This window comes from Sinohyriopsis cumingii, chromosome 11 (assembly GCF_028554795.1).
Source record: "Sinohyriopsis cumingii isolate HCF-2022 chromosome 11, ASM2855479v2, whole genome shotgun sequence".
NCBI classification, from domain to species: Eukaryota; Metazoa; Mollusca; class Bivalvia; order Unionida; family Unionidae; genus Sinohyriopsis; species Sinohyriopsis cumingii.
The window spans coordinates 55,135,303-55,154,961 of NC_142971.1; the positions used below are offsets into that span (position 1 = coordinate 55,135,303).

At 35.4% G+C, this 19,659-nt stretch overlaps 1 protein-coding gene across 1 annotated transcript in view; it reads right to left on the reverse strand.

The window, feature by feature from the left end:
* The window catches only part of LOC149788484 (constitutive coactivator of PPAR-gamma-like protein 1 homolog), a 67,042-nt gene that overhangs the window by 39,085 nt on the left and 8,298 nt on the right, over positions 1 to 19,659 (reverse strand). The window contains exons 2-8 of the mRNA XM_089974471.1: positions 19,561 to 19,646; positions 15,871 to 15,965; positions 13,507 to 13,610; positions 12,760 to 12,809; positions 10,003 to 10,063; positions 6,769 to 6,812; positions 2,545 to 2,673 (exon numbers count right to left, since the gene is read on the reverse strand). Coding sequence (XP_089830597.1) covers positions 2,545 to 2,673; positions 6,769 to 6,812; positions 10,003 to 10,063; positions 12,760 to 12,809; positions 13,507 to 13,610; positions 15,871 to 15,965; positions 19,561 to 19,646 — 569 coding nt within the window. The remainder of the gene's footprint in view (positions 1 to 2,544; positions 2,674 to 6,768; positions 6,813 to 10,002; positions 10,064 to 12,759; positions 12,810 to 13,506; positions 13,611 to 15,870; positions 15,966 to 19,560; positions 19,647 to 19,659) is intronic.

The window sequence follows — 19,659 nt, forward strand, 5'->3', positions numbered from 1 at the left end:
GACATTAGCACTGTACTAACTGAATAATAAAAAATTGAGTTTCGACGTAGACGTGTCACAAAATAAATGTCACGTGTTTTTGAGGAAAAAAAAAGGAATCTTGTTTGGTGGTGTATCAACAGTTAAATCTAGTTCCCAATTATGGACTACTGATTTGGCAAGATACTATTAAACACTACTATGGGAACCAGACTCATCAAGAAAACTAAAAGCAGCACTCACTTTGTTTTCAAACTGGACAATCCTTTTGAAGGATCTGTGCTAATAATTCATGTACTTTTTCAGTGCCAAGCAGAGTTCTGCCTCTTCCAGTAAATGTTGGACCTTGATCTCTTAGCTTGTTTTCCCATGTGCCAGTCCTTTAAGCCACGAGTGGCAAGTAACAATGGGCAGCTATTTGATCTTGCTGCACAAGTGACACGTATTCATAGATTTCCCAAACTGTATTATCAAAGCACAAGCTAAGTGTCTACATAAGCACCAACATATGACAATTAGTAGCCAACAGTTTCGTCAATTGTTTGTTTTATGTACTTGATATTTTTAGACTTTCACCACCACCAAAATATATATTTTTGCATGTATTTCATATCAGCATCAACAAAGCAATTCAGAGTTTAACACATTTAATACAATTTCCCCTTGATTGCGTACCTGGGTAACCAATCATTGGAATCAACAGGTACCTGGTAGACATTCACTAAAATTTTCACAGCTCTACTTGTGGTGGTGTAAAAAACATTTTAATTATGTACTACTTACGTACCATTATTGCAATTAAATATCGTTTTTTTGTGCTTGTCCAGTCCAACGACATTTTATCCTCATATTATTATTAGTAAATGGAGGTGTGGACTAAAAACATAATCCAAGTTTGTGACCTTAGTCAACTCCCACAATTGGAACATCATCTTTCTTTAACTTGGACTGAGACTGAAAGGACATAAAGAGCAGGTAGGGACTACGGAATTGGGCATTAATAGCAGGCAAGTATCACATAATTAAAATTAGTTTGACCCCATTACATTTGAACAGCAGTAATACATTACCTCATGTTACTGATCTGACTCAGCAGGTGGGATAGGCTGATAGACCATATTAGGCTGCCAGGTGAATTACCATCATAGTAAGGTGCACTGCTGCTGGTTGGAAGATGGCTTGACAAATTGCTGAACCAGTAAAATTTGGCCTGAAGTGTAAGTGCTCTCACTCCAGTATGACACTGACTGAAGGTAAAATGACAAGAAAGTGGAAGAAGACCACCAGAAGTCCCAAAATGATACACTAGCCCTGACCCCAACAAATATGATTTTCATGAAAGCATGTTCTCTCTCAAAATCAGAGAATGAACATCTGTTTCAAATCCAAGTCAAGACCCTTTCTTTTTACATGTGATTTTTACAGACAGAAACATTGTTTATGAGAACGATGTTTAAAGACATTCTCAGTTTTAGTTGCAATATACATATCTGATGGAAAAAATAGTATTATATGCAAAAAATTTGAAGGAGTCTATGCCAGAAAGCTTTCTGTTCAATTTGGTAGAAATCTGGAAAGAAGTTTTTAAAGGAATTTAATGGGTGCTTCTATTTGTAGCAACAGCAGCCATATTTGACACCAATGTGACATCAAATTATTGTAACAAGATGCCAAATTGACCTTAAAGTCACTCCACTGGCTAACATGTTCTGAACACCAAATTGCAAGAGCAGTTGGTTAAGATATCTGGGACAGTAGTATGCTTTCTCATTATTTTATCTAGTGCTTTTGATTGTGCACTTGTTTCAAAGAATGTGCATGTGCCTATTTTTTCATTTGTCTCCACAAAATCGTGTGTTTGAATTATTGTCCGAGTTCATGTAGATTTACATGAAAAATATTTTATAAATTTCTGTAAAATCGTTTAGTCTATGATTATTATATCCATGACTATTTTCATTTTTTTTTAAAGTAGCAATAACAAGTTTTTCAGAATGACCAATAAACATCAGATTGACATGACTTTCATTTAGGAACAAGACAGTGAAAAAACATGCAACAATGTTACGTTTTGTTCAGAAAGAGAAATGGTCAATATGGTGGCCATATTGAACATTTAATTGAAATTATTTTCATTTAGGACCATCTAGAAGACATCAATATGACTTTCTGTTCTGTTGGAATAGCAGTAAGATTTGTAAGATTGCAACCATGGTGGCCATATTGAAGATCAGGTCGGCACCCTCTTGAATGAGGACCAACTAGACATGACAAGCATTCTTTTTTTTAATGAAAATCAGTTGTTCATATGAAAATCCATTCGTAATTGGCAGTTTTAAATTTTTTTACAATGGCTGTAACAATAATAGATGTCTGCAAAGATCAAACTAGATATTGGGATGAATGTGATGCTTTATGGCAATCCTCTAAGTAATTCAGAATGTATAATGGGAACAAACTTGTGCTGTACTAATAAATGGACAGACAGACAGATGTTGGATACAGAACCATCCATTAAGCTCTTCTGGTCAAACTTATAACAATGAATAGCATAGATCAATATACCTGAGACAACACTTGGTAGATCCAAGGTGACATGAGTCCTTTTTGATGTCTGTCACTGGCAATACGCATAACTTCTGGAGTGACCGATGGAAGTGAAACATTCTGAAGGGACTTTGCAGATTGTTTGATCTGAAAAGAAATCGAAGACAACTACAATTTGCAATCGATGCATGCACACTACAATTTGCTCCAAACAGAGGAACTTGTGATGGTAAACCAAAATTAAAAGATGGACTTGCTGGGTTCACAGCTTCTAAAAATGGTGACACAAATCCAACTGTCAATGACTAACTAATACAATTATATTGCAATAAAGACTGCCCAAATTTAGTACAGTGACTCAATAACACAAGTTAGCTTTGTGAGGTTTGGTGGTTCTTTCCGGGCATTTCCCGGGTTCTTCCTCCACTATTAATACTGGCCGTTATGTACAGCCTATCGTGTGCTGAAAAATGGTGTTAAACCCTACAACAACACAATTAACAACGCATTTAAAGACTGCCCAAAAGGAGTACACAAGATAAACACACATCAATAGTCTTACCAAAATACATCGGAATATCATAGCTGCCAACCTTCCAGGCTCATAATTAGTGAAAATAGTGATAAATAAGTTGTGAATTTGGACATGACTTAGTGAAAAATACAATAACTCCATCCACTCTGACCGTTAATGCTACACTATATCAAGATCGCAACAGTAAAAACTAACACTACATAAATGCAGAAATATATCTGCATTTTTATTTATTATGGTATTCATAAACTTCACTTGTTCTTGTGGTTATTTATCAAGACATGATACTGTGGCAGACTTTAACTTCCTCAACTGCTTGATCGATCGTAAATATGTTTTCTGAACAGTTCAGACTTCTTGCCTGCTGGTTGATCTTGGTGAATAAAATTGCTGACAAATTTTCAGCAGCTGAGGAGGCCCTAAAGTCTGTCTTATTTTATCTCAATAGAGAAAATACTCTTTGGCCGTCACTGTTGCTGTGAGGAATGCATAGGAGCTGCAGCACTTTTGGTTCTTCCACAGGAAAATTTGGAAGCGATTTTCAAGTCCGGGAACATTTGTCTGAACAAATGTTTACCATTGTGTAAAGCTGATAAAGGTAGATTGTGTTCAAGAAAGCTCACAAACTATGCTCCAGCATTGGTAGCTTGCAGGTCTTTCGCCGATGGCTTAAAATAGTCCAGAGCTGAAATCTACATTTTCCCAACTTCTACATGTTTTTTGCAACCGACGTGCTTCCTCACATCATCTGTGACCATGCACAATACTACAATTTGTGGCACACAGTGTGCAAAAAGCATGATGTATATCAATGTTTAAAGGCAGAATGCATGGTCAATTTTTGATATATTCCAAATTAAACTTCACTTTTTGAGCAATACATTTCTTTTTCCTTGGTGGTGAAGACATTTTCAAGATCTTACATGCGATGCTGAATGGTAACTCAAACCAGTGTTGGTGACACATGCGCACAGCAAAATTCTGGTTAGGCCCCAGTTTCTTTCAAAAGCATTTGTAAAACTACTCTTATACATATAGATTAAAATAGGCTAAACTGCTTGCTACTGGACCAACTGTACTAATCGGCTGTAGTTCTACTAATATCACGACCAGCAGTACTGTACAGGTTCGGCAACTGCAAATATTATGACTAGCGCTTAACGGGAAATCGGTTATTTTATTACAGATTTAAATTAATTGAGAATTGGAAAATTCGTGAATTTTTGGCTTGTGGTATGAATCAATGAATCACTGAAAAAGTCATGAAATTCACGCCAAATTCGTGAGGTTTGGCAGCTAAGGAATATGTTGAATGTTTCTTGAGCTATGCTGCTTGTAGTGGTGGTGGTGTGGGGTTTAATGCCATTTTTCAGCACACGATAGGCTATGTACGGCAGCCAGTATTAATGGTGGAGGAAGAACCCGGGAAAACCCCGGGAAGAATCACCGACCCACGAGAAGCTACTGGCAAGCTTTCTCACATACCGACATTGGTCGAATCCGAGACTCGAACCCACGTAGACAGAGGTGAATGCTGCTTGTAAACAGAATATTAAGTCTCCATGTGAAAAGAAATTGCTGAACTATCTTCAACAATAAGCAGATGAAAATACCCCCCCCAAGACAAGCGTAAAAAACAAACTGCCCTAGAAAACACATTGGTTCTTGATCTATGCCAATGCCAAGCAACATTTCATCTAAACAAATAAAGCAATTGTCATGGGCTGTTACACGATGCAAAAAGAGTTTACAACATAAAACTCGAACAAGGCACATCTAGGTCTATAAAACAATGCTCAAATCAAACTGCTCTGAACATGTGGAATGTTATCGACTGTGCAAATTAGGTACAAAAAAAAAAATCCTTGTTTCAGGTGAACTGACCATTCCCGTTTTGTTTCTGTCCCTTGGATATGTTTCCCGCAGGGCAAGCATTTTTTTATAAATCTCGAAATTGAGCCAGTTTTGCTCAATACATGAAATGCTTGGTACATTATATACAATAAACATTATACTATATTTTTTTTTTAAAATACTAGCCTACCTGACTTTATGAGCCATGTAATTTATCTTTTGAACTGAGATCTGCAATATTCCCCAGCCTGATTAAAATCCTATTTCCACAGTTATACGAAGATCTGACTGCGACCACTTACAGGCCATCTTCAGTTAACCTATGCTATTACCATAAGTGCTAATTTTATCAACCACATACGTGAAGTCTTACATCTTCGCATTTGGTGACTGAGCAGTGTGGATGAAGAGCATGAACGTATACCAAATGATTTGATTCACTTTCTTTTCAGATTTCTGAAAGATTCATTTCCATTCGGTAATTCAAAGGTTACCAGAACATGAACTCTAACTGGTCATTGTCAGATCTTTACATAAGGCATTGGAAATCCGATTGACCATTTTGCACATGTACAAATTAATACAATGTTTATTGGCAACATCTGTAGGTCAACCAATTTCAGTCAAACTTTGATGATATCACTAATGTGAACTCAAGAAGCTAAAACACTGTATTTTGGATTGCCTTCAGCTCAAGTTTGCTGTTCAGTGTATATTCCAGTGCCTCAAATGATCACCAATATCCACCCAAATCTCTTTTGTATCTAATGCACGTGGGTTTTTTCTTTTTCAGATCTGCTTTAAAAAGCGGGCTTGCTCATCTTCATTCCCTATTAAATCAATCTGTGCTCCAAGTATAAATGTCACTATTAGACTTGTCACCAATGGAATTTGTTGCCTGTATCACTTCACTATTCAGGAAAAAGACTAGAATTATGATTTCATTGACCAAAACAAGGGGTAGCACCTCTTAATTCTAAACTGAATATTGGAATGTTGTTTAAACCAAACAGCTTGATTAATTAAGAGAATGGTTTATCTCATATAGCTTTTTAACAAAACATTTCCTTCCTTCCAAACCTTAGTTACACTGTATGAATGGTGAAATTTGCAATCTTATTTTTTCAGTCAGCAACTTTGATCTTTGATTTTTTGGCTTTAAAATAGTGTTCTCCCCCACTGCAAGTGCAACAAATGCACAAAATTTGGTAATCATTCATTGAGAACCAGAGTTAATGTGCAGAAAACCAGTTATTCTTCTATTAGTGACCTTGACCTTTGAAGTCCGAAATCAAAAGACTTCTTTCTTATCCCAAAAACAAGCTATTCACAATATTTGGTAACTACATTCTGCAAAACTAAAGCTACTGTGCTGAGACCAATTGTCTTCGTTTACCTAGTATCCTTGACCATCAAGCACACATTTAGTAACTGTCAATAGTGGAGAACACCAGTTATTATACAGAAAACAAACTGACATTAATAAATCAGTAGGAAATGGTCTGTCTTATGAAGACTTTTAAAAATAAGGGTCAATTGTGCAGTGGTGTAGCTCCAAATAAATGGATTTGAATGGGCAAGAAAAATATCAGCCAATCGAACCTTCCACTTACGTGAACATCTGATTATGAATTTACTCAAGAAAAACATAGTTTGATGCTATTATTCTACAGTTATTATACAAAGAAAACTCTAATGTTATTGCCTGATAATGCTGTAAACGAATCTTTTAGTAATAAATACAGTTCTGACTGGACTGTAAATCAATGGTCTGCATCAGCACACGTGATAGCAACATTACAGATGGCAGTACGTGAAAGATTTAATGCTACAATGTTAACATGTCATTTTACCTGATTTTTCTTTCCTTTGTTGTTGTCATCATTAGCAGCTGCACCTAAAATGTAATCAGATTAATGTTTAACTATTTCATCACTGCTTGACATTTTTTCTCATCACAATTTAGTACATTTTCTTTTAAACCAACACAGCATGCAATTCCCATAACACCTAACAAGTATACAATATGCACAGCAAGAAAACTGATCACATGTAGATCAGAGTTTGTAAAACACTATCATCCCATTATATGATCTAAACAAGTGGCCAAAGTTCGGTGGACACTGCTCATCTCGTGGACATCTGCCCAACAATAAAATGCAAAAATACTTCTATTAATATAAATATATGATTAAATAACAATTCCTGACCTCTAGAAAATGAATCTGCTAATGAAAATTGTTCATTCTTGTCAGTAGTTTGTCCAGTAAACGTCTGTATTTATAACTGTGTATTGAAGAACTTTAAGTAGTTCAGTGATGGTTGTAACAGGGACAAGTAAACAAGGTTACATTTTCTACCTGCTTGCCAATGAAGAACTCTAGCACAGTTTTTTTATAGTTAAGAAGTCTGGTTGCAGTTGTGAAATTTGTTTTTCTTTTTGTTTTGTAAAGATATGTAAAGTCTATTCCTAGACATGTCATGATGCTGGTGATAAATGTAAATGTTCACAGAATATACAGCAACTGGCCTTAAATGATCCAATTACCTTAAATGACCCAATTACTTTTATTTATGTCAACTCCAGGTAAGTTCATGAACTGTGGCATCTATCAAGCTGCTTAATCAGGACGTACATAAAAAAAAAAACAAACAAAATGAAGCCAACAAATCTCATTCCAAGAAACAATCTCAAGCCTGTGACCCAGGTTATGATCAGAGCTGTTCCAATAAAACATACATGGGACCCAGGGAAGGCAATTTCAATGTAGAATAGTCACCCACAGATGTAATTTTGTATCATACTAATATGAACTCCTGATCCTTCCCTTCACTGGAGGTGAAGACTTCCCTATGATTGCAAGTGCCCTAACACCTGGGAAGGAACCAAGGCAAGGCTCAGCAAAAGCATGTCTACTTACTTGTCTTCACTGAATACAAATTGTCTGGGACGAGTTAAATGGGTCGCCAAGAAGATGCAGAATTGCACCTTGAAAATAAATCAGCATGTTCTACCTTAACAAGCATCAAAAAAGTTCAAAATTGCTCAACTTAATGTGGAGCAGTTATAAATAAAAATGTGTGCCTCGTCTATATATCAAATAATATACTGCAATGAAAACGACTTCTTTTTTTATTACAAGTACATGATATAAGTATGATACCAAAACGGAAGAAATATTATAATTGATTTCTTAATATTTGCATTTACACTGACACTTTTCAGTGATCTAGGCATCATTATGAGATGGAGGAAGATCCCCTTTCAATTATCCATTGCAAACGAGTCAGACCAATAAGACGTTAAGAGAAAGACAATATGAAACTTCATGCAATTTTTCATAAGGTTAGGCAATATTAATAGTACCAGCTGGAAACCAGTATTTTCACGACTGAATTAATACAGAATCATGCCAAAAGGAAGATGATAGCAGATATTTCTACACCTACGCAATTCTTGTAAAAAAGGAAAGTCAATTTAAATATGAAACAAGAACTTCATGCATCTCAGCTGATTTCTCTCCTACTTTCACAAAATCCATGTAAAAACCTGGTTCGGGTAATGACCTAGAAATGTTCCAGATCTTTTGAACACTAATATTGCTTTTTATGGCAGTAAAAAAGGCCTGAACGAAATGGATCATGTAGTAAGAATGTTGGTGGAAAGTGAGATGGTTGTAATTCTTTATTATTTTTATAAATATATATATCTTTTTTGTGTATTAATAAAGTCACACAGCCTTGAAAATTCTGGTGATCTGGAGCAAGCATAAGAACGTCCAACCAGACAAAAATCATTCGCTCTCTTACCTTCTCCTATATCCAACAATAAACGTGTGATAGCGCATTGAAAAATAACCCATAACACTTGTGACACCTATAATGAAAGGTTTCGCCATAAATGCGAATACCACAAACAAAATTGTGGGCTGCATCAGTAACTACAATTTCTCATCTTACAAGCCTTATGTACTGCATATTTCTTAAATGTTCCAGGTATTAAAGCAAACATTTTCAGGATTTTGACCCATTTAAGTATCAAACCAGAATCAGGTACCTGTGGTTCTTTTGCAAAATTTTAAGCAGTGTAGCGGAGTGTCCGTTACAAGTATAGGAATGAGCAACTCTTGCGACTCACTTGCCACAGAAAAAAGTGCTGCAGGAAACTTCTTCCAGAGTAATGCAAGGGGTTAGTCCAGAGATATAGAGGAAGACTGAGCCCTCTTTCTCAAGTGCAGCGACTTTCTGCAAGTTCCACAGTGGGTCTTCCCACATATGAATATGGGACAAAACCATCAATATGTGTACATTTAGTACTGGATAAATACGTGGAATGACTCGAGTGTGGGGCTGTCTTGAGCCTGCATTTAGCCACACCATATGACATAAGCTGAGAGAGAAAACTAAAAGGATCTTAAAAAAAGGGTAGTAAACTTACCCTGACGTGACATAAGTACTAGAAGCACTTCACAAAGCAAGGTGCAAAAACCCTTTAAAAACTACATAAAGGGACACCGACACACAAATAAAACATGGGCTCGGGCAGAAAGACCAACCTAACACCAAAATGGATATATCGTCAAAAACTTCCTAAAATGACAAAGATGAGTGTGAGTGTCCAAGAAAAAAGTTTAAAATATCCTGTATGATTGGTACAACTGAGGATCAGACTGTGACCATGTTCTTCTAATCTTTTTAAACCTCCAATTACTAACTGGAGGTGGGAATATTTCAGGATGTACTGAAGACATGACAGTGGAAAAAGGGTAGATAATGTAGTATTGCTATTTAGACTGAAGATTAGCTGTGCCAATGAAGTTTCTGTGCTGGACAACAGTGTTTCTGCCATAATGTTAAAAACTGCAGATTACTGAATAATTTGCCAACGACAAAATTAATAATGCAATTTTTTTGTTGCTTTTTTCTGAAACTCTGCTTTCAACCCATAAATATGAGCATTGAATTGATATTTCCGAGACCTCCTGAACCAAGTTATAAAGAGGGTGCAGGGGCATTCCAAGCTGTTTCATAGTATGGGACCACTGTATTAAAATTTTAGCAATTATTAAAATAGGCTCTTTTCTTACCTAAAAGAGGTGGGTCCACAATTATCTGTGGATTGTTGGGATCTCCATAGCCTGATAGATCCTGAAGGAAAAAAACATAAATGTGTACATTTATTCAACAAAAAAAACAAGCCTGTCTTTAAGGCATTATGCATCTAGATCTGTCTCTGGCACTGCATACCATCTAGAATTTATGAAATGTGGGTACTGTATTCCCCATAAAGTTTAAAACAAATATGGGGAGGGAGAGTGCTTGGTCATGAACAGTATAAAACAAAAATATAAGCAGAACAAGAGTGTTACAATGGATTTTTTAAAACTTAAGTTAATATGAAAATGAAAATCCATATTCTCTTTCAATAAGCTCATGTTTTAAAGTAGTTTTTTTTAAACTTGTCAGTCAAAAACCATAACCAGGCTGCATTTCCACAATAGTCACACACTTGTATATCAACCATCTAATTTTGAAAAAGACATTTGAATTTTTTTCTGCAACATGAAAGTACAACTGAAACAAAGAATCTCCAACAACACATCCAATACAGATGAACAAGTACATCTCGAACTCTGTTATCTTGAGAGCCTGTGCATGTTGTGCATTTTGGTCCAGTCTCGAAAATAAAAATTATTCTCATATATGCAAATTTCTCCCGCTTATCTAGACTTCTGTTAAGTTGACAATGCTGTTACGTCTGGCACAAGTTTTGGTCTGAAGTAACGAGTGAATCCTCTTATTTCAATGAACTGATTCCAAAGCACTTGCATTTTCATACATATGCTCAGCACCGGCTATACTTGCCAGATACAAGTTCAATTTTTAATAAATGCAACCATTTCACTGCAGCTTTATCATCCAAAAGTACATAATTATAAAAATCTTCCCAAGCAATCTCATCAGCCATAGATTTAATACATTTCTGACAAAGGCAATGAAATCTGACAGAGTGTTGCAATTTCAATAGTTAACGGTGACTGGAACAAATCAGTGTCATGCAAGTTTCATTTTATGTACATAAATCATAATTATATGCATTACTCTTTCTGGAATTCATGAGTGTTTTAAAATAGTACAAGGTTTCTACTTTTAATTTGCCATGAAGCAATTGTGTGCATACAGAGGACTCCCATGTAGGTGATTTCCTGCATCCCTGATATAAAAAAATGTGCACCAAAATACACGATTAAGCATTTCAGACAATTTTGGTACTGTATTCATAATACCCATGGGTGGCCTCATTTCCCTATTGGTAGCCTCACTAATCTGATCTGGTCTGCTGAATCTTGACCTCAAACAAGTGTTAGCTTAAGAAAACCTAACTACAGCTGAAGCATATTTAATTAGCATGTACATACCACTACATGGCCACATAATTCTTGGACAACTGAAGTGACAACTAAAACTTGAAGAAACTGCCTACCTAATGATAATGGAATATGGTACTGCAGTTTTGTACATGAGTAAGATAACAGATATCAAGCAAGTGAACAATAATACAGATTACCATACAATCTTTCTCTCTCTCTCATAATAGGGCATAATTTTTATTTGATCATGAGGTGTAAAAAAAAAATTGTGATGGAACGTGTCTTTGTCATGGTTATTCATCTTCTAACTTTTCAATTCTAATGCACATATATTGTATATTACTAATGCATGCTGCTTTAGTGCAATTACATCTGATGGTCATTAATTTTTAATAATATTGACCCTCATGCAATTGTTTAGAATCATTCACCAATATTTTTTACATACACAATCTCGTCTCCAAAATGAAATATTTTACATAATATGTTTCATATATTTCGAGAATTTTACTACATATAAAAAATTATGTGACATGATTCGGATGACAAAATCCATATATTATTCAATTAGGAGTATAAGATGAAGCTAAGATTTTCTGGTCAAAAAGTTTTGTTTTATAGGCAGGCAAATATGATACAAGTCATCACGCCAGTGAACATCATGTATGTGCCGGAATTACTATTATTAGCAGACCTACCAACCCTACCAAGACCTCAGAAAGGCAATCATTATTTTTCCATAAGGTATACCAGTTTTCAGTATGATGTAACAAAATACCATTTACTGCTATTATGAACCCGGAAAACAAAAATTCTGAAGCCCAAAGGTGATTCAAGACTGATGTAGTGATGGTAAACCTTGAGTTCAACTTAAAAGTCTGTGAAGTTTACCTGAACCTTGATAACTTAAAGTTTGTCACAAACGGACCAAATATTAAATACTTTACAATTCTTTTTAAACAAATTAAAATAACACAAACAGATATAAAGGTAATATTTTATTACCAGATTACAGATATTATGTGTTGTTGATCTCTAGGACAGAAACAGAAGAAGTGTGTGTGGCTCGGGTGGAGGGCCTTCTTTGTCAAAGTGGGTAATTTTTCATTGGGTAATTAAATTCGTGGGTTGGGGCAACAACTTAATCCATGGAAATTGCTGCTACTCCAGTATTTATGAGTTTAACAAAAGCAAGTTAAACAATTTTGTAGATGTAACCTAATTATTTTTATATTATTTTCTTAAAGTAGAAAGGAATATTTTGTTTGTCTTCGTCTTATTATTGGTCTCTAAGGAATAGTAAATAGCTGTTTTAAATTACCATTTTTAACATTCTAAATGTTCACCCTTCACTCACTTGACCCAAACATTTTTGTCCAGCAAATAACCCTTTTCAAGGCATAGAACATTTTTGTCTCCAGTGAATAAACATGCAGATATAAATCGAGCAGAGAAATCTTCAACCAATCTTACCTGTTGATTGTTCTGTATGTTCTGAGATGCCTGGCGAGTAGATATAGTACCTGTGCAAGTGCAAGTAGAACAGAATTGTTTACAGAACATGAACAAAATATATGAATATATGCAAATATATTGATTCTCTAAACGGTCAACAAACTTTACCTGAAAGGCAAATGCAAACCAGTCAACAGAGTTTAAGGTAATGTTTGAAGTCATTCCGTAAATCTTGTACATTAAGCATATTACGACATTAACTTTTGTGAATGCAGGAAATATCTAGCAAGTTCTTTACCAGCAGAGACGAAAATCAACTGACCCAATTCACAAAAGGCAATGACTGTTATTCAAACACAATACTTAAGTCTCTACATTTGAAACAGTACTTTGAAGGGACCAACACTGTGAAGTCCAAAAATATTATTTCTGGAATCCATGATCAAACTACAACTTTTTTCTACAGATGAATGTTGAAACCAACCTGACTATTCTTGAGCAAAACAAATTTTCAAATTAGCACAGAGCATAAATTAGATAAGAGAAAGATATAACACCTACCAACAACCACAAGAATATATATATATATATAATTTCTTGCCTTGCTTCCATATCGTCCGGTTCTGTCAAAAAGATGTCACTTCTTAAAACTGAAGTCTAGCTAGACCCCTTCAACAATACTAAACAGGTAATGGCAATGCAAGTAAAAGGTCAAAAATGAATCTGACCAACAAATTCAAAAGCAAATGTTAAAAGTGTTACTACCTTTAGGCCTGTATTTCAGGAATCCATCTTCAGTTCCATTCATGTAATACTGGACACTCTTTTTGAATTTAGCAATCAACTCCTGCTTGTTTCCCTTGGAATTTCTACAAAAAAATTAAAGAAACATTCAAGTTACCCACAAAAGACCAGGCTGTCCATATTCATGTACTGACAAAACATGCGTCAAAGTCTTTAAAGTTAATGGTCTCAAAATCAAAGTCTGTAAGAAGCCGATTTATTCTTTTCTTACAGTTGTTATCCTAAATCCATGCCAACTTTGATAAGTTATTATCAGCAACAACGCAGCACCAGAAGGAGAATTAGCTGGTCTCTTTTTGATGGGTTTCAAGGGTTTGATATTTGATTCAAGATGAAACGATACAAATGAAAGCACTTGTCTTTCTGTTTCATAGCTGTTAATCCAAGCAGTCACTTTGTTTCACACGGTTTGCATTGATGACTCATGAATATCAAGATAACAAAACTGCTTTAAAAAAAGTCTTAATTGCTATTATTTGAAGCAATACAGTAGAACCAGTCTTGAAAGACCACCCCTTCTGCCACAAAACTATGGTCTCTTATAACAGGTCATACACTATATAATCATTAAATTTGTGCTTTGAGAACATGGTCTCACATAACAGTGGTCTTTCAAGACAGGTTTTCTGTAACATGAAAACTACAACTGCATGGCTATTCCTGTGTGGTACTAACAAGGCTATCCTGTACCAGTAAAAAGAATGATAAATAACATCCTTATAAAAGTGGAACCTGTATAATCTAGGCCCTGAAGTGTTTTTTTTTTGGCAACTGTGGCAACAACAAAAATGGTGTTTATTCAGGTCTCATGATCACTGATTTAATATAGAGAGCTCTGGCTAAATGACAATTGAACCTAAAATGATGGTCCCTATCGTGGCTCATTTACACATTATCTTAGTCATTCTGCAAATACATCTATTAAAAGTATACTACAATATTTTTTCTCAAATATCAAAATCAGTATAGGCAAGTTGTGTGAAGAGACAAGTGTATGTAACATGACAAACATCATGTGTTAAGGAGACACCAACAATAAGGTTGGGGCCCTGAATGACCGAGTGGTCTAAAGCAATCTCTATTACGGATCACTGCCATCTCACCTCTGTCTGCGTGGGTTTGAGTCTTGGATTCAGCTAATGTGGGTATGTGAGAAAGCTTGCCAGTAGCTTCCTGTGGGTCGATGGTTCTTTCCGGGGTTTTCCCGGTTTCTTCCTCCACCAATTATACCAGCCGCCATATATGGCTTATCATTTGCTGAAAAATGGCGTTAAACCATACAACAAGGTCAGAAAGTGGTTAAAAATTACCCTCACTGATACTGCTGGCTGATAAGATGACAAGGGATGAAGACAAAAAAGCAGTCTTCAAATGACCAAAAGGAATGAAGAACTTGTGATGGATAAAATGACACCAAAACCATTTATGAGTAATAAGCCAATAGAACTGAAAAATATGGTTGTGAAAAACTTGTATCAACTTCAAACTGATCATTCATTTGGACAGACATCTGATTTATTTCACACTCACTGTGATAAAAGCAAACTGGCATTATGTTACATCTGCAACATATTAATGCCTACAGTTTCAATATCCTAACATGTGTGTTAAATATATGATTTGTTCTTTGCAATCTTCACAATTAATTATGCCATTACATCATCTGGATATTTTTACTGTCAAAACTGAAAAAAAAAGATGCCAGTGACGTCTTGCATTACATCTTTTCTTCAACCCTAAGCATATACAAAACATGTTTAATATATTCAAATGTTTAATTCATAGAAAAATATTCATCCTGCTTAAGGCCGTGATGATGGTTTTTATTGATAATGATAATAATGGTCATTAAAAGTTGACCATGCTGGACAATTTGTTTTGTAAAAAATATCAAATATTGAATATATCATGGGTTGCTTAAAATATTCGCTTTGCTATGTGCAAAAAATTTAAAACAAAACAAATAAATTTGAGTTACTAGGCAATTCTGGACAAAGTGTGGAAAAATAAAAAGCCTGACAAAAAAGCAGGACAAACTAGGACTAGAAATATTCAAAATCTATTTCAAAGTGTTGAAAGCAAATGCATGAAATATACCTAGATATATATTTTCCATGCATTATTTAACAGAAGTTAAATTAATTACAAACTGGAATTCCATAATCAAATGCATCTCTGAAACATTGTTTTCTTATTACATCACAATGTGACATACTATCTGAATGGCAAGAAATTTTAAAATTCAACAAACACAGATTATTGCCCTTTTTTAAAATATCTACAGTTGCCTAAAAAGACGGGCACTGAATTGCAAGTAAAACAAACCTGAATACTTCTGCCCCAACAAGATCAAGGCTTGATACATCTGCTAGGCTGCGGACAAAATCTACAACTGCTCGGATAGCATTGTCTGGAGTTGGCTGTAAAGAATAACAGAGTCTAGGTGAGCTTTATTATTAGATCTTTGGGCAGACTGCATCCCTGATAAACCTAAACCTTCATTTCCTGTGAAAATCATTATGAAGTATAATGATGGCCAAGCTATTGTTATTTATTGCAACCTTAACTATAGAAATATACACCATGATTGTCCAATAAAACCATTATTCGAAATAAGAAAACCTTGTAACGTTACCTTTGTCACACTGCTTTAAACCTTCACCTCACAGAATTTTATGACTTTGTAGGCAGCTGATACGCATGTACCTACATCACATAGTGCAGTGAGCTATAAACAGAACACACGTTACCTATTTGACTCTTTACACATATGCCTGAAAGTTAACTGTTACAGCAGTGTACATGCTACAGTCAACATCAATTTGAACTATTTTCCATTTCTGGTACACATCTATTATGTATAGAAAGATTTAAGAGTGTTTGTGTGATTTGGATTTTTAACGCAGCTTTACCAATTTTTCAGTCATATTGCTACGATGTCTGCAGTGTGGCAGTTTATAGTTAAGTCCCACCCAGTCACATCCTGACACAAGGCCGAGCAGTCCTCACACTAACCTCTTAATGCGGATCAAGAAGCAAGGCAGCTGTTAGCATAGCTGCCAACTTTCCAGGCTGACAATTAGTGAAAACCGGGATAAAAAGTTGTGAATTTGGACATGAATTAGTGAAAAATACCATGACAATAACTCCATCCACTCTGACCGTCAATACTACACTATATCAAGTTTGCAATATAAAACTAAAACACTACATATATGCATAAATATTTATTTATCAAGACAGAATACTGTGGCAGACTTGAACTTCCTCAACTGCTTGATCGTAAATTTGTTTTTAAACAGTTCAGACTTCTTGCCTGCTGGTTGATCTTGGTGAATAAAATTGCTGACCAGGAAAATTTGGAAGTGATTTTCGAGTCCGGGAACATTTGTCAGAACAAATGTTTAGCATGGTCTGATGGCTGAAATCTGCGAATTCTTAATTTCCCCAACTTCTACATGTTTTTTGCAACCGACGTGCTTCCTCACATCGTCTCTGCGATGGCACACTGAGTGCAAAAAGCATGATGAATATCAATGTTTAATGGGAGAATGCATGGCCAATTTTTGATATATTCCAAATTAAACTTCACTTTTTGAGTAATACATTTCTTTTTCCTTGATGGTGAAGATATTTTCAAGATCTTACATGCAATGCTGAACGGTAACTCGATTCAGTGTTTGTGATGCATGCGCAGAGCAAAATTCCGGTTAGGCCCCAGTTTCTCTCAAAAGCATTTGTAAAACTACTCTTATACATACAGATTAAAACAGGCTAAAATGCTTGCTACCAGGCCAATGTACTAATCGTCCATAGATCTACTAATAGCGTGACCAGCAGTACCAGACCGTTTAGGCAACTGTGAATATCACGACTTGCGCTTAACGGGAAATCGGTTATTTTATTAAAGATTTAAAATAATTGAGGACTGCATAGCTGTCAACCCCCGAATAAAAAAATACTGACTTCTTGTGACAAAAATACTGATTTTCTGGAACAAATACTGATTTTTAAAATTTTAATGCATATGTAACTATTTACAACATATACAACCATCAGTAATGTAGGACAGTGCTTTACATAATTATTTAATGTCAAATATGCATATGTTGTACCATATTCCATTCAGATGCCCATTTAGAAGGTGCAAGAGTGCAACACACTCAGACACAGACTTTTTATAGTAGCCTTTTCCATACCTTATTTTTTTCCAGTCATTATCAATTTGAATGTATCAACCTTCTCTGATAATCTCAATTCTTTGTGATTTTCTTATCGAACTGTTTTCATTCTAGCATACGAGTAATCCTTTGCGATTTTACCGTCTGGAAAATGTGTGCGAAATAAATCGCCAGCAACACTAGCAACTGAAAGAGGAAGGTTAATTTCCAAAAGAAATTGAATAAACCGAATTTCGATCAAATTACATAAGGTTCTCTCTGGTATTTATATATGTCGTAAGTTCAGGCTGAGTTGTGTATGATGAAGCAGCAAGCTGATGTTTATTAGCTTTTTTGTGCTCTTTATTTCATAGGCGCCCAATAGCGAAATCACGTTACACAACTTGCAAAACGTAGCTTTCTCCTTTACTAGATGGTTTCACAAATATAAACAAGACGGCACAATTGTCCTTCTAGTTGATTTTTTTAGTCTTTCCTGGAGAAAATTCTGAATATTCTGCTTTCATATTCAACATCATTAGAAGCTGAATATTATGAAAATGAGATACAGTGACAGCGGTAACTGTTTGCAAAATCCAATATGGCCGATAAAGACAGGCATTGTAGCTTCGATTTTGAATGAACCAATCATATTGTAGAACTATATTCCTATGTACATGCGATACATTTCTATCAGAATGGAACCAAGTGCCCGTTCTAAACTGAAAATTGCAGGGAATTTTTTTAACATTTTTTTTTAAAAATAGAAAAAGTAATTTTTTTGCCAAAAAACGTACACCCGTATTCAGGTCCAAAATACGGGACAAATACGGAAAAAAACGGGACACTTGGCAGCTATGGGATTGGAAAATTCGTGAGGGTTGGCAGCTACATGTTAGTACCATTTTTATAAGTCGTTGGTATGACTCAGCTGAGGATCGAACCCATGACCTGCATCTGAGACAGATGCTGTAACCACTAGAGTTTTACGAGTAAAATCGCTTGATATAGTTGTACAATTATTTTTCATAAAGTTTTATTTATATATATGTTTTAAAATCTGGAGAGAATTCATTCACTGTCAAGCCAGTTAAGTCATGTGACCAACCATAGCTGCCATTTCTCATACTCAAAACTTGTTCTTTGTCTGCATCTATATCACTAAATCACCTGAATTTGATAAATTATAAAAACTCAGTGATGCCTACATCAACATCAGAGCCTTCACCTATGTTACTGAAGCTTTAATAGTTGTAACGCTAACTCCCAAAAGTACTTAACGAAATCCATTGTCTCCATTTTTGAGAGTAGAAAATACAAATAAGTTACTTTATAAAGCAGACAACAGCTAGAGATTAAACAGGGACCATGTGATCTGACGTAATGGTCATTCACATAAATGAATGTCATATCTAACAGTGGGATTTCGCCAAAGGTGGTGCAACAAAAACCAGCTAAAAATGTTTACACTGGGGGTATCCAAACGCAATTCCACAAGAAGAGTGTAGAGGTGTCAAAACTCGCATGTGAACAGGGTAGAGGCATCCAAAGGTGCTTACACGAGGTAATGAGCTAATGTAAAACCCTCTTTGAAAAGTATTGAAAGAAGCAATACTCCTTTACCTCACAGCTATAAGATGGTTGCTAAGCAACACTGCCTTTAAAGACTAAACACACGCTGCAAAATCAATAGGAGTCTTCCTGGTCTCAGATGCAAGCCATCTTCAGAATGATGTTCCCTTCTTCCAAGGAATACAATCTTTCTCCTATGGAATATATCAACTAAAGTAGTATCCACAAGGAAAAAGACAAAGGGTGACTTTTGTAAAAAACTGTCCATCATTCAAACTCTTACCTTAACAGTTTTTCCTGATTCATCCGATTTAGTGATGAGCTCACGTACAAATTCATAGAGGTTTTCATCAGGCAGTATATGATTTCCTATAAAATAAAG